General features: G+C 48.2%; 1 protein-coding gene across 1 annotated transcript; it reads right to left on the reverse strand.

The window, feature by feature from the left end:
- Positions 1-9,104: 9,104 nt before the first annotated feature.
- LOC116514770 (protein-lysine 6-oxidase-like) lies at positions 9,105-12,112 on the reverse strand. The gene is made up of 3 exons (XM_032226488.1): positions 11,847-12,112; positions 10,885-10,980; positions 9,105-9,627 (listed from the first exon to the last, which is right to left on the reverse strand). The coding sequence occupies exons 1-3, from the start codon at positions 11,988-11,990 to the stop codon at positions 9,424-9,426; spliced, it is 444 nt and encodes a 147-aa protein (XP_032082379.1). The 5' UTR covers positions 11,991-12,112; the 3' UTR covers positions 9,105-9,423.
- Positions 12,113-14,419: the final 2,307 nt, after the last annotated feature.

Genomic DNA, 14,419 nt, shown 5'->3' on the forward strand with positions numbered 1-14,419 from the left:
GGCTCTAGGGGGCGGTGCTCATCTCCGTTTCAAAGCCGAAGAGCCAGCGCTGTCCAAAGACGTCTCCGTGGTCATGTGGCCGGCATGACTAAACGTCGAACGCTGTTCCCTTCCCACCAAAGGTGGTTCCTATTTTTTCTACTTGCATTTTTTATGTGCTTTCCAACTGCTACGTTGGCAGAAGCTGGGACAAGGAACGGGAGCTCACTCCGTTATGCGGCGGTAGGGATTCGAACCGCTGACCTTTCTGATCCACAAGCTCAGTGTCTGAGCCACTGAGCCTTCCCTTCTTCTAACGCCACATCTAATCCTTCCTTTCTTTGCACACATTTATTTTGTCTTTCCCTGAAGCTGGTCGTCGCCTCCGCTGACAGAGCACCTCCTTCGTAGTTGCCTTTCCAGCCCTTAAGAATTCCTGCTTCCAAGACACGTGGACAGAAGACGTATTCAGCCGGTTCGGACTAGTTTGCCCGAACCAGTAGCGGAAATCACGGCTGAGCCTGCCCACCTGCCCCAGCTCTATGCCGTCCTAGTTAGGCATGTTTTTGAGGCCGGGCGCATGCACAGAAGGGGCACATGCACCCCCAAAGTGGGTGCGTGTGAAGCAAGCACATGTGAGGGGAGAACCGGTGGTAACAAAACGTGAAGTGGAAGTGGAAGATGTGTACTAAAGAAGCATTTTAACTTTGGGGTTTTGTTTTATTCATTTATTTAAAAACCAGCCGATAGAGAACCGTTGTGTGATGTCCTGGGGCAAAGGCACAGAGAGAACACAGCAGTGGTGGGTTCCGCATCCCATTGCAACCGGTACACTGCAACGGGGCCCGGCATCCACCATGTGCACACGGGCAGCGCGCGCATGCATACTTAACCACCTGCGACGCTCCAGCTGCTCGGTGGAGCGTCGCACAGGCGCCGTATGCTCTGTGCACAAAAGCCCCAATCGGCTCAACTACAGGTAAGGGGGGGCAGGCAGGCGGGGCCCTCCGGAGCACTGTACCGGAACGGTACCTGGTGCTCCCAGCAGGCACCGATAACGCCTGTACCGGGGCATACCGATCGTATCCCACCACTGGAACACAATCAGCTGATAGTTCAAATCGCCCCTTCATTGCACCAACTTTCCCCCGAATGCTCTCTCATGTTATGGCAAGTCCCAGAGCAAAGTAATTGAAAATACACACACACACACACCTCCAGAATCCTCTGGCTGCAAGTAGTCCAGCAAAATGCTGGAGGCCACAACAGCTGCAAAACAAATCTAGCTGGGCAAGGGAATGTCAAATGACTCCAGGAAGCAAAGGGACAAGGCAACCCAGGAAGCAAGAAATAAAGCAAGAACTCCAAGAAACTCCAAATATCGGCAATGGTACACAAAACTCCCATGAATTCAGCCTTCGTTCCCGACAAATGCCCCTCCTCACAGCGTCTCCTTAAAGCTGTCCTTGGGTGTGCCTTGTGAAGAGGCTGAGGCACTCTCCTCTCGAGCCGTTGGCTCAGCCTGCGCTGTTCCTGCCTTCTCTCCTTTCTCCGTGCTCGGGAATCAGGAGTGGGTGGTCCTTGCTCATTGCCTGACCTCTGTCGCTCCTCATGTTCTTTGCTTGCTTTCTCTTGGTCATCCTGCCCCTGTACCTGCCTGCCTACAAGCCGTCCCAATCCTGAAAGGCCCTGGCCTGACTTCGCCTGTTCCTCCCCACATTCCGGCTCCGAGGGGGGCATGACACACTGGTTCACTTCACAATCACATTATTTTTCTAACGGCATGCAGCTCCCTCCTCCTTCCAGCCGAGTGACCTTGAGGTAGCTTCTCGAGGAGATACAGCGTTTACTTCCGCTTCCCCAAGCATTCACTCCTTCATTCTCCTTCCCCACAGTTCATAGTAGTCTGTTCTGACCCCCCCCCCTTTTCCTATACCAAAGCACGCTGAGACAAAGATACTTCAAGGATTTTTTAATACACAGACTAGACCTTGGCAGCAATCCAGCACAGATTAGACGTTGGCAGCAATCCAGCACAGACCAATCTTGGCAGCAATCCAGCCTACCAAGCTAGCCACGATAGCTTCTCCAGCTCTAGTAAATACGTTGATTTCTGCAATGAGCATGTGGAAAGTCATTCCTTTTATAGTCTTGAGAGGAACCTAATTACCATCAGCTGAGTTCAATTATCTCCTGTAACTGCGTAACTGTTCTTTACGCCTATTAGCCCTCTGTTGCCGGGCATCCAGGACCAACTCCCTTGTCTCCTCCCCACTGCTCCAATGCAAGAGCCGAGGTGGCACAGTGGTTAAATGCAGCACTGCAGGCTACTTCAGCTGACTGCAGTTCTGCAGTTCGGCTGTTCAAATCTCACTGGCTCAGGGTTGACTCAGCCTTCCATCCTTCCGAGGTGGGTAAAATGAGGACCCGGATTGTTGGGGGCAATATGCTGACTCTGTAAACCGCTTAGAGAGGGCTGAAAGCCCTATGAAGCGGTATATAAGTCTAACTGCTATTGCTATGACGTCAGGATCACACTCCCTTGTCTCTTCCCACTGCTCCAAGGCTCAGGCGCCTCCTGGTGGCCAACCAGCCTCTCTGCACCCTGCTCAGAGTCGGAACCCTGTCCAGGGTCCTCCACATCCTCCAGAGCTGACTGATAGGGCCCCTTGCTGTCGGAATCTGGTGGCAGCTCCAACGGCTCCTGCTGGGCCACAACAGTAGTCTGTCACCGGATAGTAGTCAAACACAAGCAAGTGAAAGATGGCAACTGACAGGTTGTAAGTCGGGGAGGACCTGTACAAACTTGTCTCTCTCATCACTTCATGCTGATTGGAAGATGTGTGCTAAACGAGCATCCAACTGCTGGGTGGTTGTTTTTTCTGATGGTTTGCAAAACCGGCCCACGGAGAACCATTCCGACGAGCTTGTAAAGATGCAGAATTGGGTCAGTCATGTGGATGACCTGATTTACAACGCAGACTTGCGATGGGTAGGCTCCATTATGGTCGTAAGTCAAGGACTATCTGTAGTCTGTTCTTGCCATTTGATCTTCACTTACGGTCACTGGTGAAAAGCTGCTGCAAACTTGAGGCGGCTTCTGTTCTGACCCCCCTTGTCCTACATCAAAGCACGCCGAGACAAAGATACTGCAAGGATTTATTAACACAGAGACAGGACCTTGGCAGCAATCCAGCACAGACTGACCTTGGCAGCAATCCAGCCTGCCAAGCTAGCCATAAAAGTTCTCCAACTTTAGTGAATATGTTGACTCCTGCAAAAGGGCCTGTGCACAATCATTCCTTTTATAGTCTTGAGAGGAGCCTAATTACCACCAGCTGAGTGCAATTATCTCCTGTAACTGCGCAACTGTTCCTTACGCCTATTAGCTCTTCGGTGCCGGGCATCCAGGAACAACTCCCTTGGCTCCTCCCCACTGCTCCAATGCATGACATCCGGATCACACTCCCTTGTCTCCTCCCCACTGGTCCAAGGCTCAGGCACCTCCTGGTGGCCAACCAGCCTCTCCGCGCCCTGCTCGGAGTTGGAACCCTGTCCAGGGTCCTCCACATCCACCAGAGCCGACTCATAGGGCCCCTCGCTGTTGGGGTCTGGTGGCAGCTCCAACGGCTCCTGCTGGGCCACAACAGCTTTGGATCCAAAGTTTAAGGGAAGCATTTTTGAGTGTGATAGAAGGTGGATGCTTTAGATGATCTCAGAGGTCCCTTCCAATTCTATGTTGCAGTGATACATGGGCAGGCCTCTTGACTTGAACGTAGTTGTGACCCAAGCTCTTGGACATGAGAACGAACGAACGCTTGGGGCGTTTTCTTAACTTTCCATACACAGGATAGTTAAGTTAGTTTCACCAGAAGTTTGGAAAAGGGCCAGTTTTGTCTAGTGGAAACCAGGTGATGGTGAGTTCTAGTCCTGCCTTAGGCATGAAAGCCAGCTGGGTGCCTTTGGGCCAATCACCAGCGGACTGAGTTTTAGTCCTGCCTTAGGCATGACAGCAGGCTGGGTGACTTTGGGCCAGTCACCAAGAGATGGTGAATTCTAGTCCCACCTTGGGAATGAGAGCCACCTGAGTGACTTTGGGCCAATCACTGGGAGACTGTGAGTTCTAGCCCCACCTTAAGCATGAGAGCTACCTGAATGACTTCGGGCTAAACACTAGGAGACACTGAGTTCTAGTCCCGTTTAGGCATGAGAGCCCCTGAGTGACTTTGGGCCAAACACTAGGAGACACTGTGTTCTAGTCCCATTTAGGCATGAGAGCCACCTGAGCGACTGGGCCAATCACCAGGAGTCTGTGAGTTCTAGTCCAGCTTAGCTATGAGAGCCACCTGAGAGACTTTGGGCCAATCACCAGGAGACTGTGAGTTCTAGACCCGCTTAGGCATGAGAGCCACCTGAGCAACTGGGCCAATCACCAGGAGTCTGTGAGTTCTAGTCCTGGTTAGGCATGAGAGCCATCTGAGAGACTTTGGGCCAATCACCAGGAGTCTGTGAGTTCTAGTCCCGTTTAGGCATGAGAGCCACCTGAATGACTTTGTGCCAAACACTAGGAGACTGTGAGTTCTAGTCCCGCTTAGGCATGAGAGCCATCTGAGTGACTTTGGGTCAATCACTAGGAGACTGTGAGTTCTAGTCCCGCTTAGGCATGAGAGCCACCTGAATGACTTCAGGCCAAACACTAGGAGACTGTGAGTTCTAGTCCCGCTTAGGCATGAGAGCCACCTGAGCAACCAGGCCAATCACCAGGAGTCTGTGAGTTCTAGTCCTGCTTAGGCATGAGAGCCACCTGAATGACTTCGGGCCAAACACTAGGAGACTGTGAGTTCTAGTCCCGCTTAGGCATGAGAGCCACCTGAGCGACTGGGCCAATCACCAGAAGACTCTGAGTTCTAGTCACGCTTAGGCATGAGAGCCACCTGAATGATTTCGGGCCAATCACTAGGAGACTGTGAGTTCTAGTCCCGCTTAGGCATGAGACCACCTGAGCGACCGGGCCAATCACCAGGAGTCTGTGAGTTCTAGTCCCGCTTAGGCATGAGAGCCACCTGAATGATTTCGGGCCAATCACTAGGAGACTGTGAGTTCTAGTCCCGCTTAGGCATGAGACCACCTGAGCGACCGGGCCAATCACCAGGAGTCTGTGAGTTCTAGTCCCGCTTAGGCATGAGAGCCACCTGAATGACTTTGGGCCAATCACTAGGAGACTGTGAGTTCTAGTCCCGCTTAGGCATGAGAGCCACCTGAGCGACTGGGCCAATCACCAGGAGTCTGTGAGTTCTAGTCCCGCTTAGGCATGAGAGCCACCTGAATGACTTCGGGCCAATCACTAGGAGACTCTGAGTTCTAGTCCTGCTTAGGCATGAGAGCCACCTCGGTGACTTTGGGCCAATCACCAGGAGACTGAGTTCTAGTCCTTCCTTTTCCATAGGAAAATGTGTTGGATACGCCCAGAGCCTTGAGCAATTTGTAAAAATACCATGACAAAAGATGGCTTACAAATTAAACGGAGATGCCATTGAAGTATATATCTATTAGGTGCAAACTTAAGAACCTGTGTGCCTTTTATGAGCTGCATTTATCACACCTAACTCGGATGGAAGGATTGAGGCTAAGAAAGTGAAAGCTTGCATTTTTAACTGGGCAGCTAAGTGCCATGAGTTCACCTCACATGCGTGTGCGTGCACACACCCAGGCCCACAAACATGCTATCTAGTTACCCTACTATTGACAATCTTCGTCCTTGCAAATCCTGTCTTACAGTTATGCTAGAATTTGCACCTGAGCTCCGAATTCCTGCTCTGTTTTGGTGGGCCTTTGTTAAATTTCTCAGAAAGGACCAGGTGCTGATGGAAAAAGAGGATCTTTTTTTGAGGCTAAAGAAGGCAAGTCCGTAGGGTGGAGAGGGAGTTTATCTTTCATTACTTTGTTTCCCCGAAAATAAGACCGGGTCTTATATTAATTCCCCCCCCAAAGAAGCCTTAGGGATTATTTTCCAGTTAGGTCTCATTTTCAGGGAAATACGGTACTAAAATGTGTCCCTCTAACATTCTTAACATGGTCTTATTTTTTGGGTAGGGCTTATATTACAAACATTCTGAAAAATTCAAGGGATTATTTTCCAGCTAGGTCTCATTTTCAGGGAAATACGGTATTAAAATGTGTCCCTCTGGCTGACAATCTTAACTGGGTCTTATTTTTGAAGTAGGGCTTATATTACAAACATTCTGAAAAATGCAAGCGCTTATTTTCCAGTTAGGTCTCATTGTCAGGGAAATACGGTACTAAAATGTGTCCCTCTAACATTCTTAACATGGTCTTATTTTTGGGGTAGGGCTTATATTAGAAACATCCTGAAAAATGCAAGGGCTTATTTTCCAGTTAGGTCTCATTGTCAGGGAAATATGGTACTAAAATGTGTCCCTCTAACAATCTTAACTGGGTTTTATTTTTGGGGTAGGGCTTATATTACAAACATTCTGAAAAATGCAAGCGCTTATTTTCCAGCTAGGTCTCATTTTCAGGGAAATACGGTATTAAAATGTGTCCCTCTGGCTGACAATCTTAACTGGGTCTTATTTTTTGGGTAGGGCTTATATTACAAACATTCTGAAAAATGCTCGGGCTTATTATTAGCTGTTATTTTGGGGGAAACTAGAATGGTATTAGTACCTCCCTTGCTCTTGATTGTATCCCCTCTGTTCTTGCAATTTAGGATTGCATTGGCTTCTTTGGCTGTCGCTGCACACAGCTGGCTCATATTTAATTGGTCGTCCACTATGACTCCAAGATATTAAGCCCGGTGAAACAGATGTGGAAGGAGCCCGGCCCTTTACATCAAAGGTCAGGGGTGTCAAAAAAAAGTCAAGGTGGTGGCTGCAAGCACCTGATCGAAGCACCACCCCTTTCAAAATGCAAATGAGTGTTGTTTGCTAAAGCCAAAGATATTTATGGGGTTATTTTTACAGGATATTCATAGTAATATTAGAGGAGGGGGAAAAGGCAAGAGGGGCATTTGTTTAAAGCAGCCTTTGAAGGTGATCGCTTCCTACGGATGGGCAAAGTGCCAACAAGAGTTTGGTTCTGCGCCCCAGACAATGGGCACAGGGTCAAGCCAGATGACCTCTTGGTTCTTCGTTCCATCCTCTTTTCTCTAGCAGAGAGTTGAGGGTCTTGAGACTCTGGTACCTTTGGCGAAACCAAAAGCCTCTCAGGGATGCTTGGCTCCTGGGTTGGGGATCTCCATTCAGTAGCTGCTGGCAGGGCAGGAGGTAAATAGATGGAGGGAAGGGGAAGGGGGAAAGGGACGGGAGTAAATGGATGAAGGTAAGTAAGGGGAAGAGGGGAGGGGAGGCATAGGGAGGGGAGAAGGAAGGGGAAGGATGGGTGGATAGGTAGAGAAAAAAAGGGAGGGAGGGAGGAAAAGGAAGGAAAAAGGAAGTGATGGATGGGTGAGGAAGGAGAAAGAAGGTAGGGATAGATGAGAAAGAAAGAAAAAAGGAAGGAAGGGATAGATGGATGAGAAAGAATGAAGGAATGATGAAGGAAAGGGAGGGAGGGAGGAAAAAGGGAAAGTGAATGGGTGAGGAAGGGAGTAGAAGGTAGAGATAGGTGGATGAGAAAAAGAAAGGGAAAAAAAGGAAGGCGGGGATAGGTGAATGAGAAAGAATGAAGGAATGATGAAAGAGGAAGAAAGGAAGGAAGGATAAGGGACATGATGGATGGGTGAGGAAAAAAGGAGAAAGATGGTAGGGTTAGATGGATGAGAAAGAAGGAAGGAAGGATGAAGGAAAGGAAGGGAGTGAGGGAGGAAAAAGGGAATGAAGTGGATGGGTGAGGAAGGAAGTAGAAAGAAGGTAGAGATAGATGGATGAGAGAAAAAAGGTAAAAGAATGAAGGAAGGAAGAGATAGATGAAAAAGAATGAATGACGGAATGATGAAAGGGAGGAAGGAAGGAAGGAAGGAAAAGGGACATGATGGATGGGTGAGAAAAGAAGGTAGGGATAGATGGGTGAGAAAGAATGAAGGAAGGAATGTTGAAGGAAGGGAAGGAAGGAATGGATGAGAAAAGGACAAAAGAGGAAGAAAGGAAGGAATGGATGAGAAAGAAGAAAGGGATGAAAAAGGGAAGGAAGGAAAAAGTGAAAACGAAATGAGGGAGAGAAGGAAGGAAGGAAATTACAAGTTACATTTCTGTGACATCCTGGGGAAATACACAATGTTCTTCCTTTCCACTTTCTCACTCCATTCTTTTCGTAAGGGGTATCAAACGAGGTGCACCCTTCCAGGCACTCTCCTCCTCTCTAGCATCTGCCCTGCCCTCTTTTCCCCTGGGACAGTGGTGAGATTCAAATAATTTAACAACCGGTTCTCTGTCCTAATGACCAGCTGGGTAGGTGGGGCATAGTGGTCATGTGACTCAGTGGGCGTGGCCAATTCAACGTCACTCACATCGATGGGCACTTCGCCTTAGTTCTTACAATGGTAATAAGGGTTAACTGGAGAGGCAGTTTCTGTAAGCAGGGCAATCAAAATGAGGCTAGAAACAACACCAGAATGTTTCCTTCCTGCCTTCCTTACAGGATTAGCCCTGCAAAGTGGGAAAAAAAATCAAAACAAGATTTCTTCCAACAACCGGTTCTCTGAACTGCTTAGAAAGTTACCAACCGGTTCTCCCGAATAGGTGCGAACCGGCTGAATCCCACCACTGCCCTGGGACCACTGACGCCATCGGTTGGGCTCCACAAAGAAACCCAAAGTTGCATGTCACTGCGACTTCACTCAGCCCAGAAAAGGACTGACAACTTCCACTTCCGCTCTCCATCCGTGACCCGACAAAAGCGCGAACGTCATAAGCGCGCCGACAACACCACGGCGCTAAAACCGCGATGTCAAAAGCGCGCTGACAATAGCGTGCCGACAACAGCGCGCCGACAGAAGCGCGATTTAATTTAAGGTAAGGTTTAGGGTTAGGTTTAGGGTTAGGTTTAGGGTTAGGTTTAGGGTTAGGTTTAGGGTTCCGTTACAGCGCGCTTCTGTCGGCGCACTTTTGTCGGCGCGCTTTAGGGCTAATTAGTCGCTCATTCATCGCGCGGTTTAGTCACCGCGGTTTAGTCAGGCACGCTTTTGTTGTGCGCGCATTTGTGGTGGAACCTCTCCATCGTTCTACTTCCTGTCTCTTGACAAAAGGCCTTGCGTCTCGAGGGCAAAACTCCCCCCTAATATTTTTTGGGGTGTGTGAATCTTCAAGAGGCGAGCGATCCATTCCATGTCGCTCCTAGAGATCATGAGGATGCTTCTACGTCCTACAATGCCATGACGTCACCCGTAAGAGGACAACGAAAAGGAAGATGGACAACGTAGCATTGAGTTTCAAGCTCCACCCCTTTTGTAAACTCCCGTACAAGGAGGTGTTAAGGACGCTTCCGCTATCTTGCCTGGTGTGACCTTCCTCCCCTCCTGGCGCATCTCGATGATCCAACCCACCAATCCAGGCCATATTTGGCTTGGAGATACCTTGTAATTCGGCAGTTTTTCGTGTCGACGTACTCCCCCGTGTATACAATATCACACTGGACAACGTTATTGGAGAAGTCCGACTCGGCCACCAGGAAATCAGGGTTGACGGTCACCTTGAAAAGAGGACAGGAAATCTGTCACGCTCCATCCCTTGGCATCCAGAGTTGGTCTTTCCTTCTCACTTAGGACCATCCTTGTCCTCACCACTCACAACAGACAGTGGCTCAAACATAGGGGGAAACTGATAGTCCTTAACTTGCAACAGTTCACTTAGTGACCAAAGGTACAACGGCGCTGAAAAAAAGTGACTTTTGACCATTTTCCACACTTAATGCCCATTGCAGCCATCCCTGTGGTCACATGATCAAAATTTGGACGCTTTGCAACTGGTTCATGTAGTCCGTGACTTAACAGCAGGTTGTTTAGTGACCATTCGAAGTTACAATGGGGCTTTAAAAAGGGACTTATGACTATTTTTTACACTTACAACCATTGCACCATCGCCGTGGTCATGTGAGTTACATTCAGATGAGAACTGGCTTGTATTTGTGACGGTCGCAGTGTCTCGGGGGTCACATGATCTCCTTTTACGACCATCTGATGAGTGAAGTCCATGGGGAAACTGGATTCACTTAGCAACCGGATCACTAGCTTATCAACTGCAATGTTTCACTTAACAGCAGCAAGAAAGTTTGTACACTGGGGCAAAACTCACTTGGCCACATAAGTTTTGGGCTCGATTGTGGTTGTAAGTCGAGGACTACCTGTGTTTATGACGGTGGCAGTTTCTCGGGGTCACTTTTGCGACCTTCTCACAAGCAAAGTCAATGGGGGAGCCAGATTCACTTAACAACCGTGTTACTGTAACAACTGCAGTGATTCACTTTACAACTGTGGTAGAAGGATCGTCAAAAGGGGCAAAACTCAACAACTGTCTCGCTTAGCAACGGAAACTCAATTGTGGTTGTAAGTCGAGGACCTAGCAACGGAAACTCAATTGTGTTGTAAGTCGAGGCCTTAGCAATGGAAACGCAATTGTGGTTGTAAGTCGAGGACTGTCTTCAGTTTCTCGGGGTCATGTGGGATTACCTTTTTCGACCTTCTGACTTAACAGCAAGAAAGTTTGTACAATGGGGCAAAACTCACTTGGCCACATAAATTCTGGGCTCGATTGTGGTTGTAAGTCGAGGACTACCTGTGTTTATGATGGTGGCAGTTTCTTGGGGTCACTTTTGCAACATTCTCACAAGCAAAGTCAACGGGGAAGCCAGGTTCATTTAACAACCGTGCTTGCCGTGGTTCGCTTAACAACCGGGGAATGAAAGGTTATAACAATGGGGCGAAATTCACAGATGATAACGAGGACTTACCTTGAGGATATAGTTTCCAGGAGGGACTTCGGTAATATCAATCCACTGGCAGTCAATATTGGCATGGTAGGTATCGTAACAGCCTGGGCTCAGGCCCTGAGGGGAGAGACAAAATGACGTTTATTTATTTTTATTGGCGAATCACATCTGGCCGCCAGCGTTACACGCAAAACCTGGGCAACTAAAAACGTATCAGCGGAAAGCAGAATTACGATAAACCTATTTTTGCCGTAAGTCTGCTTCAGCAATTTATGAATAACAGAATAAGAGAGCTGGAAGGGCAAACAGGTGGCATGCAGAGCCCTCTCTGCGGGCACACAAGCCGTCGCCCCAGTGTAACGTTCCCGTGGTTTGTCCATGAGGCCAATGTGGAGAAAAGACAGGACACGACCTTTCTCGGGATGGAGCGACCCAGATTGGGTGTCTGGTAGCCCCTTTTATTGAGATAGGACAAAGGCAGGAGGAGCAATAGCATGTGAGTAAAAACAGCCTGTAAAAGTACAATTTCTAATCTACTGCTCAGTCTATATATGGTCAAATCCTGGGCATCATTGGTAGGGCACATCTCAGAATGTTATGTTATGCACTATTCAGGATGTTATGGCGTTTTAGGAGTTTGTTTTCTCCTGTGTGATTCAGCGTGGCTCTGCAACTATATTACAAGATCAACACCCCAGCCCAGCTCCACTGGGCATGTGTGCGCACCTCCCGCCGGCCAGCTGGTCTTTAGGTCCCTCGCGCGCATATTTCTTATCTTGGAAGTCTGGATTGCTGCCCAGGTCTTGTCAGTTTGTTAATTTACTGTGAATAAATTGTCTAGCAGTAATCTTGTCTCGGAGTGCCTCGGCGTACGGAGTGGGGGGGAGGGGCGGGGTCAGAACAAAAATCTATATACAAGAGATAAACACCACGGTTTGCGGAGACGGGCAGATCCAGCTGAGGAAAAGTCAGCCATTCCACACCTGAATATGAGCGGTGCACGCATAGCGACGTCGGAACCCTGCGTCGCAAGAGGTGTCCTCCAGGCAGAAACTGGCCTTGTGGCCCTCGGCTACCTTCTCATGGGAGACGACATCCAGAAGGTCATAGTTGCTGAAGGCTTCCATGCTATGATAATGCCTGAAGGAAATAAGGTGTTTAGAAGCTGCAGGTAAGTCCTCGTTTTACAGTAGTTCATTTAACGACCGCTCAAAGCCTATAACAGCCCTGAAAACAGTGACATAGCCGCTTCCCGCACTTACGACCATTGCAACATGCCCGCTTCCCTGAAGGCTCCGGCGGACTAAAAAGGACCCTACGAGCAAAACATGGGCCATTTTTTGCCCCTCCCAGCCCCCAGCAGCACTCTATAAATCTCCATAAGGCTATATGCATGCCATTTTTTGACAAAAACTGGGCCCGTTTTTGCAAGGTTTGCAGAGTGCAAAAACTTTTTTTTCCTTTTGGAAAGCTCTTTAACAAATCGATGAGAATGACATTGATCAAGTGCTGTGCCAGCAGAAACAAAGTCTTAGGTGCTGCAGATTGTCAGCAATTTCCTTCTCCAGCACATGGATAAATACACCTGGAAACATCTACCTACCTATTCTCTCTCTCTACCTACCTACTGTATTTCTCCCTCCCCCCTCTCTCTATCCCTCTATCTACCTACCTACCTACTCTCTTTTTCCCTACCTATCTACTGTATTTCTCTCTCTATTTCTCTCTCTATCCCTCTACCTACCTACCTACACATACTCTCTCTCTCCCTACCTACCTACTGTATTTCTCTATCTCTATTTCTCTCTCACTATTTCTCTCTCTCTCTCCCTTTATCTATCTATCTACCTACCTACCTACCTACCTAACTACTCACTCTCTCCTTACCTACCTACTGTATTTCTCTCTCTTTCGCTCCCTCTTTATCCCTCTACCTACCTACCTACCTACCTACCTACTCACTCTCTCCTTACCTACCTACTGTATTTCTCTCTCTTTCGCTCCCTCTTTATCCCTCTACCTACCTACCTACCTACCTACCTACCTACCTACCTACCTACCTAACTACTCACTCTCTCCTTACCTACCTACTGTATTTCTCTCTCTTTCGCTCCCTCTTTATCCCCCTACCTACCTACCTACCTACCTACCTACCTACCTACCTACCTACCTACCCTTTCTCCCTACCTGTATTTCTCTCTCTTTCTCTCTCTATCGCTCTATCTACCTACCTACTTTTTTTAAATTTGCCTCTTCAAAACCTTGGTGCGTCTTATACTCCGATGCGTCTTATACTCCAAAAATACAGTATTACATATTACAATTTCTATTCTATTCTATTCTATTATCTTAATTTCATTCTCTTATTTTCTCTTCTATTTCTATTATTTCTATTTCTGACGGTGTGCTTGATAAACAGGTCAGCCTTGCCCAATCATCCCCACCCTGTTTGGCTTGCTTACTGGTGACAGCTGTGCCACTCCCACTGGTGTCGCGGCTTCACCGGGAGGAAGTCCGCTGTTCCTTGATTCTTCACTCTCTGGGGGAACCGAAGGAGGACGCGGGAGCTGATCTTACTCACCCCGGGCCGGTAGGCGGATCTGCGGGAAAAATGGAGGACACAAAAACAATGGAAAACTTCACCCGCTGGAACTGAGTGGTTGCCTCCTGTATTAGAGGTAGTCCTCGCCTTATGATCCATTCGTTGAGCGGTCATTGAAACGGCACTGAGAAAAGGGACTTACACCCAGTCCTCGTGCTTATGACCGCTGGACATCCTTGTGATTACACGATCACGATTGAAGCTCTTGAAAACCAGCTAACCTTCATGAAGGTTGCAGGTCCCTGAATCACGGGGTGGCTATTTGGGACCTTCCTAAATGGCTTCCCTGAAGCAAAGTCACTGGGGAAGCTGACAGGAAAAAACCACAGGTCAAGGTCACGTGATGTCTCGCTTAATGACCGCATCGCTTAGTGATGCATTTTCCGGTCCCAATTGTGGTTGTAAGTCAAGGGTTACTCAATTGCTAGCTAATTCCAGCATTTTCTGGAAAAAATAATGCTGCTTCTGGTTGGTTTCCTTCCTTCCTTCCTTCCTTTTTACAATTATTTAATATTTATTTATTTATTTTGTCATGTTTATGCAGTGTATATTGGAGGTGGAGACCCTTTGACGAGCTGTATGCCACAAAATTTCATTTTTGTGTATGCCGATTAGTGTCCATTCAAAGTGACAATAAAGTTATTCTAAGTCTCTTCTATTTTACAATGAGTAGTGATTGCAACAGCGCTCAGACTTATATACCGCTTCACGGTGCTTTGCAGCCCTCCCTAAGTGGTTTACAGTCAGCATCTTTCCCCAACTATCTTGGTCCTCATTTTACCGACCTCGGAAGGACCGAAGCCTGAGTCAACCTTGAGCCGGTCAGGATCGAACTCTTGGCAGCGGGAAGAGTCAGACTGCAATACTGGATTCTAACCCCTGTGCCAGAGCTTGAGAGAATATAGACAGACAGTGATAGATATTGCAGATAGAGAGGAGATAGAGATGCCGTAT

This window comes from Thamnophis elegans, chromosome 1 (genome assembly GCF_009769535.1).
Source record: "Thamnophis elegans isolate rThaEle1 chromosome 1, rThaEle1.pri, whole genome shotgun sequence".
Classification (NCBI taxonomy): domain Eukaryota; kingdom Metazoa; phylum Chordata; class Lepidosauria; order Squamata; family Colubridae; genus Thamnophis; species Thamnophis elegans.